Genomic DNA, 21662 nt, shown 5'->3' with positions numbered 1-21662 from the left:
AGCTGCAACAGATTAAACTCCGTCGCGCTTATGGGACTGGAGCACAGGCTGGATAATGAGAGCACGAGGAGCTTCAGAGCACAGCTGTCTGTGATCAGTGTAGCTGTGAGCGGATATCAATCTTACACCGAGTCGGCCTTAGTTTTTGCTGAAAGTGCGTTGAGCTTGTAGAGATGGCGGTCTCCATAGAGACTGATGTAAGACTGACGTGAGCTGCTGATTTCTGTACAAGAGGCCACTCAGGAATGACGCCTTTACCTGTTAAGCTATGTGTGCCTTTAGACTGACACTTGGACAGTGGATGAATCAAACAGGGCTGTGGAAGCCGACCGGGATCGTTGTAACATGTGGTTTGTCTTTGTATCTGATGACGAGGAGTGACGTTGGCTTTAGATCACTACAGCAGATACTTTAAGGTCATGGCGGCGCAGCACTTCACGCTGTCTGCCAGAGGAGCAACAAATTCACTGTTTGTCACTCTTAAATTATTAAGACACCGAATAAAACAATGATTTATACTGATGTGTGGGTCGTTTCTTTTTTTTTTTTTTCCTCACACTGAATTAGATTAAATGAGCATATGTCACTTTGGAGTTATTTTTTGAAAGGAGGAATGTGTCTTTTGGGGAATTTCAGTGGTGTGCTTTTTTTAACCTTCAGCTGTGGAGTGCCATTAAAGCTGGCACATCATCAGTGAGACTATCTCGGCATCACAAATCAGCTCAAACAGCCTGCTCATGATAAAATATGGGCGTAAAAACACTGTAACCGGATGTAAAGCTGCTGAGAGGATTGCAGTATCTGCTGGTTTCTAATGATGTGTGGCTCTTTCCTCGGAAGGATAATGCAGGTAAAGATTCAGATTCAGATTCAGATTCAGAAAACTTTATTGATCCCAAAGGGCAATTTGTTTGCAGCACATCTCGAGTCGTTTCACATGTAAATACAACATGAGACAGTTCAGTTTAACCACAAGTGGAACTCAGGTTGAACAATATTAAAACAAGCAATACAATAACAATTTAGGAGCTGGAATTCAATAATTTGATTGCAGAAGGCACAAAAGAGTTTGAAAAACGGTTAGTTTTCCTAGCTGGAGCAAAATACCGGCGTCCAGAAGGCATCAAGATAAACTCTGGAGTCAGAGGATGAAGAGGCTGAGCCAAGATGCTGTGTGCTTTACTCAGCACCTGCTGCTCCCACAGAGAATGCAAGTCCCTCAGTTTAACACCTGTGATTTTAGAGCAGGTCTTGACAATGTTCTGCAGTTTGTTTTTGTCCCTCACAGACAAGGATTGAAACCAACAGATAAAAGAAAATGTGAGTAAACTCTCAATAAACGAGCAGTAAAATTATTTAAAAGAGTTTTGTTCACATTAAAAGAGTTCAACCTTCTTAACAAGTAGGTCCGCTGCTGCCCACGTTTGACAATGTGCTCAGTGTTCATGTCAAATCTTAATTTGTCATCCATCACCGTGCCCAGATATTTATAACTATTGACAATTTCCACGTTTTCTCCATGGATGACACTGACACTGTGGGAGGAAGTCCGTCTAAAATCAATGACCATATCCTTAGTTTTTATAGTATATACAAATATGCTTGAGAAGCGTCAAATCCAACCTGTTCTGCAAGGTGATGAAGTAATTGGCACTCATGCCTCACAGTGAGTGCATGTTTACAATTGCTTTTACAAGAGTAAGAAAAAGAAAATCTGGCGTTCAATGAAAAAATGATTCCTTTGTGTGAGACGGAGCATGTGTGTTTTTCGGGGACCTGGGGATGGCAATGTAGTTCAAGGTCTGTGGGACTGTCTCACTTTAAAAACCTCTGGTGTAATTGTGAAGGGATTTGTATGCCTCTTATATCTATGATCAAATTAGGACACGAACACTCACTTCCAACACTGATTCCAACTGGACAGTTTGTGTTGCTGTACATTTAGTCAGTTTTTGAACTGAAAATTTCTTCCGAATTCCAATTTATTGGTTGTTTACCTCATTTCTGTCATAAAATAGCAAACAATGTCAGACTGGTTAAAATGTGATCTGTGGTTTTAAAAAGATAAGGAGTATTTACATCAAAGAGGTCAAATGAGTATGTATTATTTACATGTTTAAAAAAACTCATTTAATACATTTAATACAACTCACTTGTCATCTCTTTTTTTTTTATTAGTATTTGTTAATTAGAAGTAGTTTTGTATTGATCAATCAGTTCTTATAGTTTTTGTGTTCCAATTTCAGATTTGGAAACTTTTTTTTTATCTGTTTCACTGTCGTTTGAAGTTCCAAACGTGTATATTCTATAAATTGTGTTCATTAGCTAAGTATTTGTGCAGCTTATATAAAATTTATTGAAAGTTTGAAGTATTTGTCAAGTGAAGAATGAGGACATAAATCATCAGCAGGGACCTTTTAAATCTCTTTTAACGGCCTGTGTTGGTCCCCGGGCCCCACCTTGGGAACCGCTCCTGACGTTCCGCGGTGTGTTCCCCGGGCAGGCGGCGGGGCGGCAGACAGGTGGCGCTCCTCCTCCGGCCGCGGCGGGTCTGGTCTGCCCCAGTCAGCGGGAGCAGAAGTTTGTTGTGCGCCGTGTTTGTGCGCATGCGCACACCGCGCTGTTTGTCCAGTTTCGCTGGTTGACTTTTACCTGAGAGGTAGACTAGTTTCGGTTCGCCGGCGCGTGCAGGCACACACCAGCCAGCGTGGCCCGGTCCGGCCCGGAGGTGCTCACACCTTACCCCCCCCCCCTCCCCAAACCGTGTCTCCCCCCAGCGGCCCCGGGTGACTCAGGGGTTCCCACTGCGGAGCGCCGGACGGGATTTCTCCGGGATTTTGGAGTCGGTGCGCAACAGCGAGGAGGCAGGTGCACGAGAGAGGACAGGACAGAGGAGGAGGAGGAGGAGGAGGAGGAAGGCTGCTTGTGTTTCCGTGACAGAGTCCTGGATGGTCGGAAATCAACTGGTTGCCTCCTCGGTGGGTCGTTTGATTAGTATGCGGCTGGAGTCCCCCGCTGCCGCCGACCTCCAGCCCTGAAGTCTCCTCCGTGCCTGCGGAGTGACTCCTCGCCCCGTGGAGGACGAGGAGCGGGAGGCGGAGCGGGAGGGGGCGGCGGTGAACGCAGCAGGACCCCGGCTGCAGCCGCGGGGCCGTGGGGCACTTTGCACGGACGCGACGCGGACGCGGACCTCCTCGCCCGGCGGATCGGGAAGATGATGGGCTTTCTGCGCCGGACGTTCAGCCGCCGCTCCCGGAGCCGCTTCCAGGCGCGAGAGGTGGACGAGCGGGACGGCAAGGAAGGAGGGGTGGGAACGGGCGGAGGGGGAGGAGGAGGAGGAGCCGGAGCCGGGGGGGTGACCGGGAACCCCTTGCTGCTGGCCCACCAGCAGCAGGTCGTCCACGCGCCCGCCGTGGTCACCGGGGGCTCGTCGGTCCACATCCCGGCGGCCGGGGCGGCTCGGACCACCATCACCTGCCGCGTGCTGCTGCTGGACGGCTCGGACGTCAACGTGGATTTGCCCGTGAGTGTGTGTGTATGTGTGTGTGTGTGTGTGTGTGTTTCAAAAGGGCAGCCTGGCAGAAGTAACGCCGGCTTCAAATGTGGGGTCCGGGGACCCCGTGAGGTCCCTTTAAAGCCCCTCGGTGGTCTCCCGCAGGAATGTGAGACGATGAACTGAATTTTAAAAAGGCTTTTGAGGTTATCTCTGCTAAATGTCAGCCTATAAATCTAAGACAACTTACTGCTATTCAATTAAAAGTTTGGGAGAACTCAGCTGTGGGGAGAGAAAGTGTAAAAGTGGAACAATTCTGACTCAGTTTTGCTTCTTCAAGTGTTCAGCAGGCATTCAGATTACATTAGAGCTTAAAGTTAGCCTCACTCATTAACACAATATCAGTCTGTGTAGTATTCTTCTCATATTAATGGGATTAAGCATTGAAGACAATATGAATAGTGCATCTCTCTTTTGGAAAACCGTCACATCTGTACAGTTGAGTCTAACCAAGGTCATAATTCGGCAACAGTGTTTTAGGCTCTGGAGCTTTAAAGGTGAATGTCTGGAAGGGAAAAAAAACCCTAATTATTGACAAAAAATTGATCCATCAACTGAAAACAAAGTGTGCTTTGCCTTTGTATGGATAAGTTTCCCTCTGGCAAAGTTTCCCTTCCTGTAGTGTAGTAGTGGCCCATATAGTGTGTGTGCGTACGTGCGTGTGTGTTTCCCGTACAGTGAGCATTGCAGCTCCAGATGGTGTTATGATCAGCCAATTCATCACGTTACTTCCCCGCTCTGGCTGCAGGGAACTGGAGCTGAAGCAGACCTGAAGCTGCCCGTCCTGCTTGCTCCTTTTTACAGCATCTTCCTCCCGCTTCCCCTCCTCTCTCCATTCGCCTGAATCCGATCTCCCTCCGGCAATCTCCGCTCCTGCCCAGCTGCCCTCTTTGTGCCACCCTCCCTCATAATCTCCTTTTTACACTCCCTCTGTGGCCTGCTCCCTCGCTCATCATCATTTGACTCTTTCATTCTCTGCCTCCTCCCCCCCCCTCCTCCTCTCTCCTCCTCTCTTTTCTCCATCCATTCCTGCCTCTGTCTTGTCTCTCCCTCTATTCCCCGACTCCCAGATCTGATTTACCACTATGGGCACCGTGTGACACAGACGGGTGCCACGAGCGTGCGAGGGGAGGGGGGGGGGTAGGTGGGACGATCGGCGAGTGCGTGGGCATGTGTGCGTAACTGGTTTCTCATAAGACATTTTCATTTTAAAGGTTGCGTGTGTCACAGAAGCTGCTGCGCCGCGTGCGTCACCTCAGATACAGCCGGCCGGCCGCTCGCTCGCTCGCGGGCCGTCGGGTTACAGAGGAGAGAGTGGCTCTGCCGTCCTACGGAGAGATTTACAGCAGTGACACGAAGCCTCGGCCTCTGCTGAGGCATTACTGTTCAAAATGACACATGGCTTGTCAAAGCTGGCGGCTTAGTCACAGGTGTGTTAGAACAAGTTTGTTCATGTGCTCTTGTTTTCCCACAGGCATTGATACAGGTGCACTGAAAAAAAAAAGAAAAGAAAAGAAAGAAAACGCCTATTAAAGCTTTTAGTCTGTCACTCCAGGCTGAATGCAGACAAAACACGAAGTGAAAGAAGAGGGGGAGGAAAAAATATTCACTGCCTTTGACTTTGTCAGGAGTATTTTCCCCCGTGTTTATCGTTCATGCGATAGAGGCTATGATTTCAATCAGCCTCCCTGAAGTACAAGCTGCAGAATGATCAAGAGTGATTTATTTTTTCCTTTTTTTTTTTTTTTATGTCCCCAATCCTTTAATACCTCTGATTTCCTCACACATGCAACAGCACAGGAAGTTCAGACAGGTTATCATGGTCCAAAGTACAAGGCTGTCATCTCTCCACACACCCACAGCGCTTTATGTGGGTCAGTCTTGGTTCAGGCCTTGGTATATGGGACGGTGAGGTGCAGCCTCTCGTAAACCGGCGAGATAAAAGTCGAGGACAAAAACGCTGCAGTAGTTTGTGTAAAGATGACCTGTGGCCATGGTTGTTTGCATGGAAGGACAGTAAAAAAAAAAAAACGGTATGAGTGCTTTGTTTCGGTACTTTATCTAAGCTTTTAACAGGTTTGGGACGCTTTTAACTACTGGAGCCAAAGAATTAAATCATCAAAAGGAATTAAAATGTGTGTATTTTCACATTTTCAGAAACATCCAATTATTTTCTGTTTTATTTTCATAACCTCAGTCACAGCGTCGCCTTGTCATGGCACAGCAAAAACTCCCTTTTCGCCTCCAGCAGATCCACGTTCAGCTGGCAACCATTTGGATGTAAGAGGAAAAAGACCGACAAACTAACAAGTGAACATCAGACAGTAAACTCATCAGTGAAATTAAAAACTTTATGTAACCATGAACTGCAGATCACAAACTCTGCTCCGCTGTCGGGTCCTCAAAGGTTAAAAAGATTAAACCTATATAGCAGATTAACTTGGAAAATCACCCTGAGTGACCTGAGCCAGCCTGATGTGTGAGCTTGCTGAGAGTTTTACACTTTAATAAAAGAATAGGAAACTTCAAATTTTACAAACTTAAAATTTCATTATAATTGTAATTTTATTTTTTGAAAATGATCTTTTTTTTTTTACTGCAATTCTGTGCTTTTAGCCCCAAAAAAAGAGGCGTGACAAAGAAAGAAAAAAACATTGATTTAACATGACGTCTTTGACCGGAAGAGGTTGTCGTCACATGGCGGAGGGATGAATCAGGAAGGAGCTGATTCAGAGCAGCAACACTACTATCAAATTTAGAAAAAAAAAAGCTTTTTATTCAAAAACATTTTAAAACTTACTTCAGTTTTTTTTAATGACAAGAACACGAATCAGTTCATTTTCAGCAGCTGCTTCGTCCAGAATGAGTCCAGAGGATCAATTAACAGCGAACATCAAGTGAAACGCAAGATGCAAAATAGCATCCAGCCATAGACAGGTCAGCCACGGGGCAAACACACTACTCAAAGGCACTTTAGGGTCAGCAATTAAACTTGCATGCATGATTTTTGAGTATGGGAGGAACCTGGAGGAAACCCTCACACAAACACACACAGGAAGAACATGCAAATTCCACACAGAGAGGCCCCGGCCGGTATTTGAACCAGCAGCTATTGGTTCTATAATTGTTACTTATTTAAATTGAGGATTTTAACTTCTGCTTCAGTTTAACGTGTGCGTGTGTGTGTGTTCACTCTGAATGAAGGCCTTTCCCTTGCAGACTGATCTTTCTCATTTCGAGTCAGTGTGTGCTCACTGACAATCACTTTGGCTTCTGTTCCCAGTCATGCTGCTCCTGACGCTGGACTCCAGCTCCATTTCTAATGCGCTGTCACGTCTAAATCACAACCTGCACGGCAAAGCTCCTCACTCGGTTTTAACAACTCACTTTTTTCCATCACAGAAGATCCGCTTACCGCAAAAAGCAGAAATGAAAAATGAAACCTTCATTCAAAACTCAGGCGAAAAAGAAAAAAAAAATCATAATTTTCTTTTTTCCCCTCGACTGTAGAGCAAGTCCAAAGGCCAGGAGCTTTTTGACCAGATCATGTATCACATAGATCTGGTGGAGACGGACTACTTTGGCCTGCAGTTCATGGACACAGATCAAGTCTCAGTAAGTTCCTTCTTTCATCTTAGCGAACCAAATCCTGCTCCGACTCATCCCCGCCTGTGTGCTCACGACTCTTTTACTTATTTCTTTTCAGCACTGGCTGGATATGACCAAACTTATAAAGAAACAGATCAGAGGTACGTTTACGCCTTTAGTCTGTTTTTCTAATTCAGTTAAGTGTGTGTGTGCGTGCACTGTGCAGGTGGATGTGCAGGGCGCCGCGTGCGCCTGTGGTAGCAGGTAAGCGGGGAGCAGGTGGAATATTATCAAATGTTGACACGGTGATTAGCGTGCGCTTTAGGAGCTGCGCTGCTGTTTGCTCTTTGGCTGGTAACAGGGGGATAAATGGTGCAGTCGGAGGGGAGGGAGATGGATGTTGCGCTTGTCGGCTGATCTGCCTGCCTGCCTGCCTGTTGTGCGACCTGAAAGAAACTGATTGATGCTGGAACAAAACAGGAAGGAAATCTGAAAGTAGGTTAAAGAGAACTGTGAGGGAATGAAGTTTTGTGGCCCGGTGACAGTGATCGATGGACCACGTGGGGGAAAAAAACTGTCAGGAAAAAAGATGAGATTAAATGGATGAAATAAATCATGAGAAGTTTTGCTTTGATTGAATTAATTCTCAATAAATTACTGCTTCTGGAGGTCGGTACTTTATTCTCTTCTCGTCTTTGTGGCTGGTTAGTTCTCCATCAGCTCACAGTTCTCCTTCGATCTTTGCTCCTTTTAGATGGTCCTCCTTACAGACTGTTCTTCAGAGTGAAATTTTACTCCTCTGAGCCAAATAACCTGCGCGAGGAATTTACAAGGTAAAAATCAGACACACCCATCCATCCCACACTCTGTTCCCTCTGGAGCCCAGCTGAAGAGGTCCAAAGGGGGCGTTGGGGCTAATTACTCTGCTGCTGTGGGCAGATCGCAATCAAGGCCAAACGGACGGAGACTTGTTAAAACAAATTACGTGTCGGCGATGAGGAAGACGTCTGTGATACATCAACTGATTTATGGTCTGGTTCAGCCAGCGTGTCAGTCACTTTGCTCTGTTGTCTGTTATTCCAACAGGTATCTGTTTGTGTTGCAGCTCAGACAGGATATACTGTCTGGCAAGTAAGTTTTTTCCATCATTAATACACACAAACACACACATTTGATATGACCGTACTAAAAACACTTGTAGATTTTCTAAATTTTAGGAGTAATTACTGTTTGAATCTGGTTCTAAAGTGGTTAAATATCTTTTCTCGTCCCGGTGAAGCTGATTGAGGATGTGTCCGGCCGCAGGCTGCCGGTTGACCATGTCTGATTTGAAGCACTATTTTGTTGTAGTAATTCAGTCTTTTGGGACATTTCTAAATGGATGTTTAAGTGTTGCCGAGAACATTGACTCTGGTGTCTTATCAGCTTTTCCCGAGGACTGGAAACAAGCTACAAGTTAAAACAAAATGAAGTTTGCAGTTGCTCTCTCCTTGTATCTGAGGAAGTCCAGATCTAATCAGTAGAATTAGACCTGAAAGAAACGCTCACCTGTAGCGGCGCACAGACAGGTCGCACAACACTGGACTTTTATAGACTTCTGTACGGAGTCTCGCCTCTTTCCTTCCTCACAAACACAATCGAGCCCTGCACAAACACACACTCCAGACAGTGTGTTCCCTCTCTCCCTCCTCCTGCCTCTATCTGGGCCACGCATCCCCAGAGCCCAGCTCTATTATAAAGCTCAAGATCAAGAACAGCGAAGGGCTGCTTATTTTAGAAAAAGGGTTGCTCCTCTCCTCCTTGACACACACACACACACACACACACACACGCAAAGTGTAGGACATTTGGCCACTTTTAGGTTTCTGCAACACATGTTAAGATGTACACATCAGGGGAGGGCAGAATCGTGATGGTCACTCTGAAAATAGCTCCTCATCTCTGCCTGTTTCTCTGCCGTCAGGTTGAAGTGTCCGTACGACGTGTCGGTGGAGCTGGCGTCGTATTGTTTACAAAGTAAGTTCACTTTTAACTCTCAGCTGTGTTTATTGGGGGGGAAAAAAAGTATCTTGCATTATTCAGGAGAACCGCAGCGATCACTTAAATGAATGACAGTAAGTGAGGGCAATAATTACGTGCACATATGGCATCTTGCACGTGTGTGTGTGTGTGTGTGTGTGTGGCAGACTGTATTTTGTATGCAGCAGATATTTGCAGCTCCTGCCCCCGTGTGTGTCCGGATGTCTCGGGTTTTATACTGAGCATCTGTGCTTAAATGTTAATTTGAAGGTGAGCTGGGAGACTGCGACCCCTTGGAGCACTCTCCTGAGCTGGTGTCCGAGTTCCGCTTCACTCCCAAACAGAGCGAGGCCATGGAGGCGGACATCTTCAGCAGGTGGCTGGATCTCAGGTGAGGAGATTTAAAAGTTAAAGTCCTTGTTATTTTTTTTTTTTTCTTTGAGACCCACACATTATTCTCTCTGTGCACTAAAGCCGAGGACACATGAGAACTTCCCCTCAGGCGTCTGCAGCGGTTACCACAATACATCCGCTGTGTCACACCAGCCTCACTGGAGGGCATCCAGTGGTCGGCAATTTGACCTCAGCGATCTGAAACAAGTGGGGCAAAAAGCTGAGCGCGGCTCGGAGAAGGAAGTCATTCTGCCGCGTTCTCTCAGTGACAAGGGCGTCTGATTTCACTGCGACTCTGCCCTCTTGTCCTGCGCCTCAGCCCCGTACTCTCGCTGGTCTGCGTGAAGGATTATGGGATTAATCCCTGGAGGGTCTTGATTGATTCCAGGCAGTATTTAACCCAGCCGAGCGCTGATTGCTCCCGTCTCGGATTAGATTACACACACACATATGCTGTGCTTGACTGGACCGACGGAGCCACACACACACACACACACACACACACACACGAGGACAGACTGAGATCGCAGTCATTCTCACACTGAACAGCACTAAACTGAGTCAGGGACGCAGCCAGACGGTTTCTCACCGAGTGTTTCCCTCAGAGCTAACACCAATTACCAGCAGAGGTCATGCAGCAGGTGTTATTGTTGATGGCTTCCTTTATTTTTTCGAGCGAGCCGCCAAGCGGAGCGTGAGCGCCGAGGTGTCGGAGGGAGTGAAATTTTTTGATATGATTACCCACCGTGGTCTCGTTGTTTGCGCTCAGGGGAAAGAGCCCGTCGCAAGCGGAGATTTCTTTCCTCAACAAATGCAAGTGGCTGGAACTCTACGGCGTAGATATGCACTTTGTCAAGGTGTGTGACTCTTTCTATAAACATCAGCTGTTTTGTGTCACTACGCCGTGAACGGCTGAACGTGTGCACGTCGTGTCTTCCAGGGTCGGGATGGAGGAGAGTATGCGCTCGGGCTCACTCCCACTGGCATCCTGGTTTTTGAGGGCTCCAATAAAATTGGGCTTTTCTTTTGGTAAGTATATAAATTGCATTTTTCATTCGACACATAATACTCCAGCTGTTGTCTTCTTTTATGCATTTCCTTATTCGTATGTAACAGAAGCACAACACAGTTGTTTTATTGGTTTCAGACTTTTCCAGGTACACAACCTTAACTTTTTCTATTAATTATAGTTTAAACAAAGACTATCCTTAATTAAAAACTAGTGATTAGGCACATTATTGGTCAACATTTTATGGTCAAAGTGTCGATTGGATTACTTTAGTTTTGAACCAGAATGACCAAATTTAGATATTTTCCATCTGTACTCTATTGTGTTTTGTAAACATTGGTTTACAAGGTGCTGGACAGTCACATATAATTGCATTCACACTGGTTTAATCACCAATTAATCTAAAAATCCATGTTTTTAGACAGTGGGAGATGATTACCACTGCACTAAAAGCTGTCTCAGGATACATTTTAAGATTTCTGAAAGTGTAGATTATTGCTATTTCTGCTTAATCTTCTCAAACCATCAAAAAAAAGTCCAGATCAAACAGTCGCGCTTTCTCTGAACAGAATGAACAGAGCAGACTGAAGGTTATGTATCTTCTAGACTGAATTTTTCTTTAGAAAAAAAAACTTTCTATTTGATATATTTAACAGTATTTTCATCATTAAAGCTGGTCTTAAAAATCCCTGCTGATTTCACACCTGATTTCTTCATCCCTTTCTCTGAATCTCAGTCTGTCAGCTGTTCTTGATCAGCCTGAACAGGTAGAAATATGAAAGTATCCAATCACTATTGACACTGGAATCACCGCCACATTTTAGCATCAGAATTTTCAGCAAAAACCTTAAAAAAAAATCATCTTTATGCAATGGTTTCTTCATGACTGTATCCTTCAGCCAGTCGGTGTAGTGACTTTACTGTTGGTCGTGTGACGTTCATCCATGACTTCAGTGAGAAGGAATAAAAACCTTGTCTGCCCCGAAATTGTCGACACTTTCCGTGTCAGTCTAAAGTGATTTCATCTCCAGTGAGTACTTTATTAAAAAAAAAAAAAAAAAAAAAAAAAAAGTACTGTCACTCAAGTTGAAATGCCCACAGGAGCTCCTGACACTTCCCCTCCTCTTCCTCCTCTTCTTCGGACTATCAAGTGTCAAGTGCTTCAAAACCCACTCAGCACAAACTTTATGATATTCCATGTTTGAAATGTTTACTTAGTGGAGTCGAGGCTTCATCGCAGCATCCGGGGTTGTGAAGTGGAGTCGCAGGGAGCCGAGCCCAGACTTTATTCAAATGAATTTGGAAACTGAGATTTGAATGTAGCATAGAGTGTAGTGAGAGTAATGGCGGCTGTGTGACTGCAACCGTGTCCAAACATCACTTTCCTTGATTGAAAAGTCACTACTTTTGATCCCATTTTAGTAATATGTTAATTAATTGTTTGTGAAACTATTTGAGGGATTATTTCAGAGTCTTTAAATTTGTTTGTGTCTTTTGTTAACTGTGTTAATCAGGCCAAAGATTACCAGACTGGACTTCAAGAAGAGTCGACTCACACTGGTGGTGGTGGAGGACGACGATCAGGTCTGTGTCCTTCATGTGTGTCCTTGAATAAACAAACGGCACGAAATCGACTGACGCCGTGTGTCGGGGGGGGCGGGGGTGGCGGCTCTGCAGGGTCGGGAGCAGGAGCACACCTTCGTGTTTGAGCTGGCCAGCTCCAAAAGCTGCAAGCACCTGTGGAAGTGCGCCGTGGAGAGCCACGCCTTTTTCCGGCTCCGCCAGCCGACCACGGGCAAGGCGAGCCGCAGCGACTTCACGCGGCTCGGGTCCCGCTTCAGATTCAGGTAGAGCGCCGACGGGCCTCTCTAGCCGAACTAAACACATCAAGCAAATTATCTCACGCGGGTCATCGTGGCAAACGCAAGTTATCAGCACATGGGGAATAGTGTCACATTAAAAGGAGCCTTTGTATCTATGGTTACTGTGTATCTATGGTGACATGAATCTGTTCCTATGGCGACTGAGATATTGCCTTCATATTGTTTTTCTTTTTTTTTTTTTTCGTGACTATTATCAGAGGTGGTTGAGGCAAATTCTTGAGGGGCACTTACTGTTATTAGAGCAGCAGAACCAAAGCGGTATGAAAACACTGAAGTGAGGAGAGAAAGACTGAGGTTACGGCAGGTGGTGGTGGTGAAAATAAAAAAAAACCAAGAATGCTTACACAATGTTTAAGGAGTGGAAAAACCCTCCAGAGATACAACTCCTTATTGTTCACGGTTTATGATGACCGACATAAAAACTCAATAAAACCTGAAGGCATCCAAAAGACAGAAACACTTTTGTAACAACAAAGGAATTAGTACCTTTATATAATGATAACATTTTGATTAGCTTTGTACTTATATCTTTAGAATTGGTACCAATATCCATATAATACCAAATATTTTAGAATAAACAAAAATCTGTTGAAACAAATTAAATATGCAGTTAACAAGATATTGGTGTAAGAAAAAACACAGGGTTTCAAAACTTACATTTTCAGTTTGAAATAATGTAATAAACTGCTAACTTGAAACTCTCTGCAGCTTGAGCGCAGCAAACTTGCATTTGAGCATGAAGGGAGTTTTTACACACTTGTTCAGCCCATTGCTGGAGCTTTCGAAGGACTCGGTCGTTCAGTGCCGAGGATCGGAGCTGCGACTCGGGCCTCTGTCGGAGTGCAGCTGCCAGACAGACGTCATGAGCACAGAGGTGTGCACAGCTGATTGAAAGGGCTGATATAGGCGGGATCTGTGGAACCTGCGTTTAACGATAAGTCATGATCCACTAGCTGCTGAGACGGTTTTCCCTCTGTGTGTTCTCCTCAGCGGTAAAACGGAGTATCAGGCGACTCACGGAGGCAGGCTGAGGAGAGCCAGCACGTTCGAGAGGAGGCCCAGCAAGCGCTACCCCTCCAGAACCCAGTCACTGGGGAAAGGTGAGTCTCACCAGCACAAACGCTGTTCACCAACAGATCCGGCTTTCTTCTTGTGCAGGCCACCACTCACTTTCTTAAATATACACAGTTTTAGTATGTTTAGCATGTCTTAAATCTGCAGGATAAAATTATTTTTTTCTTGAAAGAAAAAAATGAGTAAGAGCTTGTGAAGCCTTCGGCCCCCCCCCCGTCGGCTGTTCTTCATGAATGTCGAGCATTAGGTAGTAATTTGACAACTCCGGTTCTTTTATAAGAAAAATACTGAAAATTCCTCATTGTTAGACTTTCACGTCACCTTTTCGCCTCGTCTAAAGCGCCTGCTGCAGTCGCTACTCCTCCATGATTCCCTCCTTCTGTGAGCTTCAGCACCTCTGCCTGACTTGACTCCACCGTACATAAATGATCCAGCGAAGGCTGCAAGCTGCATTTACCCCAGAACATCCAGACACTTTCCCTGCTCCATATGTGAATCTATCATTCAGCCCTGAAATATAAATCAGCAGAGATCTCAGTATTAATAGGTGAGCCACAGTACAATCTTAGACACGGTGGCTTCTGTAGAAAAAATGCAAATAAATTAAAAATAAAATGACAAAAATGCAGTCCCGCTTTTCTTCCATGTCCTCCTTTGCTAATTGATTTTGCACCTCTCTCCATCAGCTGCTATTTCTCCAGCCAAGCCTCCACATATCAGGTAAACGAGACATTCACATATTTATCAGAATATTTCTTCAGTTGCAGTAACGTTGACCTTAATCCAGGCAACTACCTGGAATCCAAATACTAAAATATTGTGTTTGTGTTTGTTAAAATTAGTTATTGTCCTTCTTTTCATGCCAGCCCTGATCCCAGCCTGCACCTGGTGAGCGACCTCGGATAACCTCACACACACTCACACACTCACACACGCTCTGCAGCCACCGGTTCGCCCCTGTCCTCGTGGCAACGCTGCATTTCAGCATCTCTCTCTCTCTCTCTCTCTCTCTCTCTCCCTCTCTCTCCCCCTCCTTCCCTTCAGTTCCAACACAACATTCCTCTCGGTCACGAGCCGTGGCACCCGCCGCACGCCGCGCTCACGCCCCCGGTTTACCTGCAGCCCTCCAGACACACGGCGCCGCACAGGTGAGCCTCAGACAGCGATGATCCTGAAACCATCTGTCTGGAAGGTTCAGTCAGTGACTCCGCCGCCTCCGGCGCTTGTGTGAGATTCTCCACATTCGCCTTTCATCTCATCTCATGTCACTGATGCACCTCATCTGTCTGTTTTTGTGTTCTGTCCTCGTCTATCTGTGTGTGTGTGTGTGTGTGTGTGTGTGTGTGTGTGTGTGTGTGACCTCCATCTTCATGTTCAGGCCTTCCTTTGAGGCTGAGAGTCCTGTGTCCAGTCTTCCTCCCGTCCCGAAGCGCACCAGCAGCATCTCCCCCGGATCCGTCAGTTTGGCTTACAGGGATAAGGTCATGACCGAGCTCTGACCTCCGCTTGACCTCAGAGTCTGCTCCCTAACGATCAGACTGTGAGACTGACACAGACTGCCGCCCCAAAGAAAGAGCTGTGGCGATGAACTCGTCTCCGTCGCCCTCATCGGTTACATTTCCCTCCATCCATCCATCACGCCCCCGCAGCCGCCGCCGCCGGCTGGCACGTGCAACGCCTTCTTAAAATATCCCCCAAAGTGCAAAGGACCTTATCATGCAGACCAGAGGATTTTAAGCACTGAGCGAGGCAGCGCGGCGAGCGGACGGGGGCGAGCGCACTGTGTTCGGGGAAAGGGACAGATGAGTGTTGATGTCCTGAAAAAACAACAGGAAGTCAGATGTTGCAGTTTGACCTGAAGAATTCAAGGTGACTCTCAGTTCCCCTTATTAATGCAGTTCACTCTTTCATTGGGTCATACTGTCACATAAACTTCACTATTCTGAAATGTCCATAGGCAGAAATGCAGAAACCTGAAGGGGAATGATTGTAAAATTGCACTTTTCACACATCAAGGACCTGATTGAGAATAGTTGTATTATTAAACTGTAAGCAGTAGAATCACAGGAGCCCAGAGAGAGTTGGTGGAATATTTCTGAATGTGAACAGAGGAACAGCTAGTAGGTAGTTCTGCATGGCTTTTGAATGGTGGTGTTTTTGCATCAACATAAGCAAATATAGGACAAACCCCAGCATAATAAGATCAAGCCTCATTATGTTCCTTATGGGAACTGCTGGAAAGGCCGGAGCATGATAATCCCACAGATTAAACAGCACAATTTATAAGATGTAATGAAATTTCTGTCATGAATTTGTGTTCCGACATTACAGGTCACACTTTCATCCAACGCAGTGTCCTTCATCTTATATATATCCTATATACACTTTATCCAAGTTCAGGATGGGTTGAAACACAGGCACCCACTCGCAGGATGTGTTTGGATTGTGGGATAAAGTCAGTGTCTCCATCCTTTACTTGGATTTTGCATATTATTCATCCATTCACCATATTGTCAGCTCAGGGTTGCTGAGAGCTTGGAGCTCATCTGGCTTAGGATCAGCCAAAGGGTACGTGGCATGGCTTTAATTAACTCAAATTTGAAGTGAAAGACTCGGTTGGAAGATGATCAGGTTGCTTCGTTTTGCTTGTGGATATTTTACGTGGTCTGTGTTTTTAATGCCTTTATATATTGACCGCAAAAGTCTCAAATCTGCCTTGAAGACTAAAATCTCTCCGCTATTTGGAAGCTTTGTAACAGATAACTTATTAAGAATGACTGTAGTCGCAGTGAAATGAAGCGATGTGTGTTGATTGAGGTGAAAGTCCGGTCCTGCACGGAGCGTACGTCTAGAGATGAAGCTGCTTCGTGTGTATTTTGAGAAATCGAAATGTTTTAGAGACCTGCATGTGCATTTTTTTCTGCTTTGAACGTCTTGTAAACCGTTGGGGAAATGTCACATCCGGTTCCGGATTTGCTGAATCAGCCTGTTTACAGACGATGTGTTGCTTTCGTAGAGCGTTGCCTTGTTTACTCGGATCACATTATGCCTTGTGGGATGTTGCCTTATTGATTTTAAATAAAGAGTTTGAAACCTCGCTTTTATTGCTTTTTAATGCAATATCATCTTATTCCGCTTTTTTTTTTCCAGGCATGTCTGTTAAAAGATTTTTATCTACATATTTGTGACGTTTGTTCACTTTACTCTTGATAATATTTCAGTGGTGTTTTACTTTTTTTGGGGGGTCGCTTGTTATGATTCCATGTGTTATCTTTAGTTTTCCACTGAGCGGAGCCGCTTCAGACCATCAGTTCAGTGTTGAAGAGAATGAAAATTCGTACCCTGGGAAGGTCCACCACCACCGCCACCGCCGCCACACACACAGCCAGGACACACTCTGCCACACACACACCAAGAACAGTGAGTATTCTCAGCCTGAGGACAAATCTGAGTTCAGTAGTGAGTGTTTTAAACAATTTAATATGTAAATTTTTGAAAATTATGGCCTCAAAAAAGAAAATTCTACATAATGAACAAAAGATAGAGTTCATGTTCAACACATACAAAAAGTAAGGAAGTTTCAGGGTTTTAATTTTTGTGATTCGTTCAAATCCTTTCTGGTGTATCTGTGCAATATAATTGCATTGTACTCAATGTTGAAAATCTACATCTAAACTAAATAGGCTGCATTTATGCATTTTAATAAGGAAAAGGACTTAAATCTCCCGTGCTCTCCTTTGCTTGATAACCTTGAATCGTTTCTGACAAAGAAGATAAACATGAATACACACTTCAAGAGATTCTATAGTCTGAGCTGATTACATACTTCAGTATTGCTGCTATTTTACTTCTGGGGAAAAAAAGGAACGAAATCGCTGTAATCTTTTTGTTTTGATTGGATCTACACAGAGATGTCTCTTTTAGTGCATTCTGTCAAACCAAACTATTTTTCCTGTCATGTGTTTAAACCTCCTGTATTGTCTCTGAAACAGCCGTAGTACAGTTTGAACTGTGGCCTGTAGTTTTGTGCTTCCTGAGTAATTTTCCTCTGTGTGAATCAGAGCGTCGAGCTCCTCCCTGCCCCGCAGAGGAGATGGACATCTCCCGGTCTCTGCTCAAGGCTCTGGAGTCGGAAAGCGATTCTCCTCCGTGGCCTTCGCTGCACGTCAACATTGACAACAAGGTCAGGCTTGTTTCCCACGTGCTGCTTGTTTTCCCCTGCCGGCCTCCCGCACTGAGTGGGGTTTGACCTTCTCCTGCTCGCCTCTCTCCTCGGCAGGGAGATGAGAAGCAGCTCTCTGAGAAGTCTCTGCACCCGCCGGCCTCCCCAGCGATGCTTCCCGATCACCTCAAATGCAACATCCTCAAGGCTCAGATGGAGGCAGCTTTCAGGGTGAGTACCAGATGTGGCCCACCTCTGCTTTGTCTGTTTCTCAATAACTAACATCAACATCCGCATCCTTTTTGGCACCTTTGATAAAGAAGGAGGCGCCGACAACCCCCAGAGGGAAAACATCGAGCGAGACCCTCAATGACAGGCCAGTTCCTCATCTTCTCTTCACACGCTTTACCTCTCTTTTAGCACATCAGAGCTTATTCCCCCGGTGTGATGAATCTGCTTTTCAGGTATCAGAGCTCATCTCAAGATTCAGCTGCATCCAGCCTGACGGCAGAGAAGACGCCCCACCGGCAGGACTGCGAGCCCACGCCGGAGAGGCTGCAGCCCGCAGCCAATCCGAGCGGCAACCGCAGGAAACGGCTGGTCCGGCAGTTCAGCTTGTGAGTACATCCCCCCCCCCCCCTTCCCGTTTCATTTGCTGTTTTAGGGGAGTATCTGTGCTTGGACTTGTGGGAAATTGCCATCCAGAGATGAATACTCCACGGAGTGCTTGGAAGCAGCAGTCCCGCTATCTCTCCTCTTCAGCACTGACATTTTGTTCAAGTACAATCTGCGGGGTCACAACAGCTATTCAGTTTCTCAATTTGTTGCCCATCAGTAACCACGAAGATGAAGATAATCTCCCAGAAGCACTTGCAGCCATCGCCTCTCAGAGCAGTGCGAAGTCGGGATCCAGCAGCTCGTTGGACAAACAGATCCAGCCGTCCATCTACCCACAGGTAACACCGACCCTCACACACACACATTAAACCCCTTACCGATGCATGACAGTGCACTTCACTCTGACTGGGGGAATGAATTCACCCTCTTTTGCATTATCTGCAAGTAAACAGAGGAACGTGTGTGTGTTTGTGTGTGTGTCTGTGTGTGTGTGTGTGTGTATACATACTGAATTGTATTCCAGGTGGATAATATGCCAGCACTGGAGCTGGGTAGTCCGTGCTGTCACTCTCCTTCGCCTTCCCCTCACCTCTCCCCTTCTTACTACAGTAGCTCCATCCCTCACCTGGTCCCTTACCTTGCTGCCCATAACGACAGGTAACACACCTCCGCTCCGCTCTGGTGTACAGTGGTGGAAAGCAAGAAAGTAAACCAGACCAAAAAATAAAAACAAGAACTCTTCACTTGAAACATCCTTCACTAAGTAATAATTGTAAAGGGGCGAGAAATACATTTCAAAGCTATTTCTTAAAACCTTTCCTCACATTGTGGACTTTTCTCTATAAACTTCCAGGTAGTTTTTAAAGGAAATACATGTTTTGGGAGGTAATAGAGGATAAGATTACTGTTTGTTGGACCTATTGACTGCTCATGAGCATCTGACTGCGACTCCTAACTGCAGGCAACATTGTGTACATCATGAGTCTCTAGATATGCTCAAACCAAATGCTTTTAATCTCCATGTTTTTTTGTATTTTCTTCACAACCTTAGAGCGTAACATGAATGGAATGGAAAGTACAAAGCAGCAGAGCTCAGCGAAGTAATGAAATAGAAAAAAAAATACAGTCTTCAAAACCCCACAGTTGCCCTTAAGTACAATACTTATTACTTTCCACTGCTGGAAGATAGATGTGCAGCGGACTGAATCAAAGTTTTGAGATACTTGGATTTCCGAGGATTTCATGAAAACTGCCTGTGCTTGTTACATTCATACGGAATCCCTCTTTGCATGCATGAGCCTCTGTCTTGAAAGTCAAAATGAGGAACAGAGATTGTATCTGGTTTTATTATATCAAAGTATTACACTAAAGAATGATCCAACAATTCAGACTGAATTTGTGGTGCTAAATGAACACACTGCAGTGCAATAAACAACAAGACAGTAGAACATAGAAATAGAAAGGAACCTTTTAAGAAAAAGTAGCAAATAACAAACTAAGATCTCTTCCTGGAACTGACATAGCTCACATAGCTGACATAGCCCAATAAAGAGACACATTTTATGTCCTGCTGAAAACATAAGTGCAAATATTGGCTTCGTGAATTAAATATGTTTTTGTGAAAAAATAAAGTTATATTATTTGATAAGTAACTCTGCTAAAAGAGGAACCAGATTTTAAAGAGAACAATGTCCAATTTAAGATTGTTGACTGAAAAAAGGAGAAGTCATGTGCATCCTCTTTACAGACTGAATGATTAAAAAAATCTATTTTCACTCGATGAAGCCGTCATTCTTATATCTTCTCAATTTGAAGAGAATTGAGAATTTATTCAATTATTGATGCAAAGTGTCTCAAAAATTGTGTTTTCCTGTGTTTTTTTTTTTTTTTTGAAGCGGAGAAGAAGTCAGGCTGGACAGAGAGAAGATCCTCAGAACCCTGCTGATGACTGAGCTCTGAGTGACCCTTGACCCCTGTGACACGAGGGTCAGATGATGCAAAGTGGGCAAAACCTTCGAGAGGAGCCTCAACGGCATTGGCGCCAACCAACATTTGTATATTTACATTGCACATTTAGCAGTAAAAACATATATATTTGCATACAGGCAATTGTTATATTTGGTTAAATATTATTTTAGAAGGACAACTCTTTATACTCGTGGAACTAAAACTGTATAAAAAAGAGAGACAGAAACCTGTGGAAACTCTCACATGCATCACCGACAAGCTACGGAAGTGACCGGTGCTGCCTGCATGATAAATGTGTTTATCTAATTGTTTCACTTTGAGGCTTTCTTTCTAATTTATCTTCCTCACTGTTTCCGTGTTGATGCCTAAACTGTGTTTCAGACAGCGACTGTTCGAGCATTGATCTCCACACACACAAAAAAAACAAAAAAACTGTCAAAGCGAGATCCACCTCACTCTCATATCACTCCAGCTTGTCGAAAATGTAAATAGTTCTTGTAATTATGTTGATGTCGATGGGGGAAGGTGTTATAAATGCTGAATTCTGGACTGCATTTATGATGTGGGAACTCTGAGGACTTGAAGATTTCCTATAAACTCGAGCAGCTGCAGTCTCAGCCTGCCCACTAGAAGGAGACAAATGCAGTCAAAGCAGCACTGATTCTGTGTTACAGGTTGTCTTTGAGAAGCACATCATGCATTACTGTACGATTTATTTGTCACATTCTCATGCAAACCTGTTCTCTGAAGTTACGTTCTTGAAGATAAGGTGTTACTAAGCGTCAGCGAGTTGCTTCACACCCTGATTTCACCTCTTCTTTTGTCACTACCACCTCCGAGGATCTGCCTTTGTACTGCCTGTCTCGACCGAGTTGATCCTGCCTTCGGCTGGATCTCAATAAAAGCCACATCATCAGTTTGACAACTCTTGAAGCAGCATCTTTGGTCTCTGCTCTGACATGGGAATGCGGACGGGCCTCGCCCTGCTCGCCTGTTTGTGTGCGGCTCTCACCCTCCCTGAGAGGGAATGTTGTTTTAAAGTACGCCGCTCATTGATCTGACTCTACAGCCGTCAGGCGCAGCTCAGTGAGTCAGTCTGATAATTGCGCTTCTGAGCAGTCCTTCCATGATTCACTTAACGTTTGATAATTCAGCCTCAGAGCAGAGCAGGGCAAATGTGAAGCCGATGTTTGCATCTGAAGTGGGAGTCCGTGCATGTTCTCATTGGTCCAGGGAGGAGGCGTCTCAGCGCAACTCGATTCAGGTCGACTGGATTTACTCATGTCTTAGACATTTCAGCCTTTACCCAAATAACTTCCTATAATGACTGTGTGTACAAATATAAACAGCCCTAAATCCTAACCCTCCTGGGGTCGATTCCAGAATGATTTTTGG

The 21662-nt window shown here is 45.0% G+C and overlaps 1 protein-coding gene across 1 annotated transcript; it reads left to right on the top strand.

The window, feature by feature from the left end:
* The first annotated feature begins 2656 nt into the window (after positions 1 to 2656).
* epb41l4b (erythrocyte membrane protein band 4.1 like 4B) lies at positions 2657 to 20477 on the top strand. The gene is made up of 23 exons (XM_030102237.1): positions 2657 to 3523; positions 7064 to 7168; positions 7260 to 7302; positions 7896 to 7974; positions 8228 to 8272; positions 9105 to 9157; positions 9431 to 9551; positions 10323 to 10410; positions 10494 to 10582; positions 12077 to 12146; positions 12240 to 12409; positions 13436 to 13545; positions 14206 to 14239; positions 14386 to 14407; positions 14564 to 14667; positions 16797 to 16939; positions 17581 to 17702; positions 17799 to 17912; positions 18002 to 18057; positions 18146 to 18298; positions 18517 to 18637; positions 18823 to 18956; positions 20195 to 20477. The coding sequence occupies exons 1-23, from the start codon at positions 3215 to 3217 to the stop codon at positions 20256 to 20258; spliced, it is 2349 nt and encodes a 782-aa protein (XP_029958097.1). The 5' UTR covers positions 2657 to 3214; the 3' UTR covers positions 20259 to 20477.
* Positions 20478 to 21662: the final 1185 nt, after the last annotated feature.

This window comes from Salarias fasciatus, chromosome 11 (genome assembly GCF_902148845.1).
Source record: "Salarias fasciatus chromosome 11, fSalaFa1.1, whole genome shotgun sequence".
NCBI lineage: Eukaryota > Metazoa > Chordata > Actinopteri > Blenniiformes > Blenniidae > Salarias > Salarias fasciatus.
The sequence above is the reverse complement of the archived record's forward strand: the minus strand, read 5'-3'. Positions and strand labels throughout refer to the sequence as shown.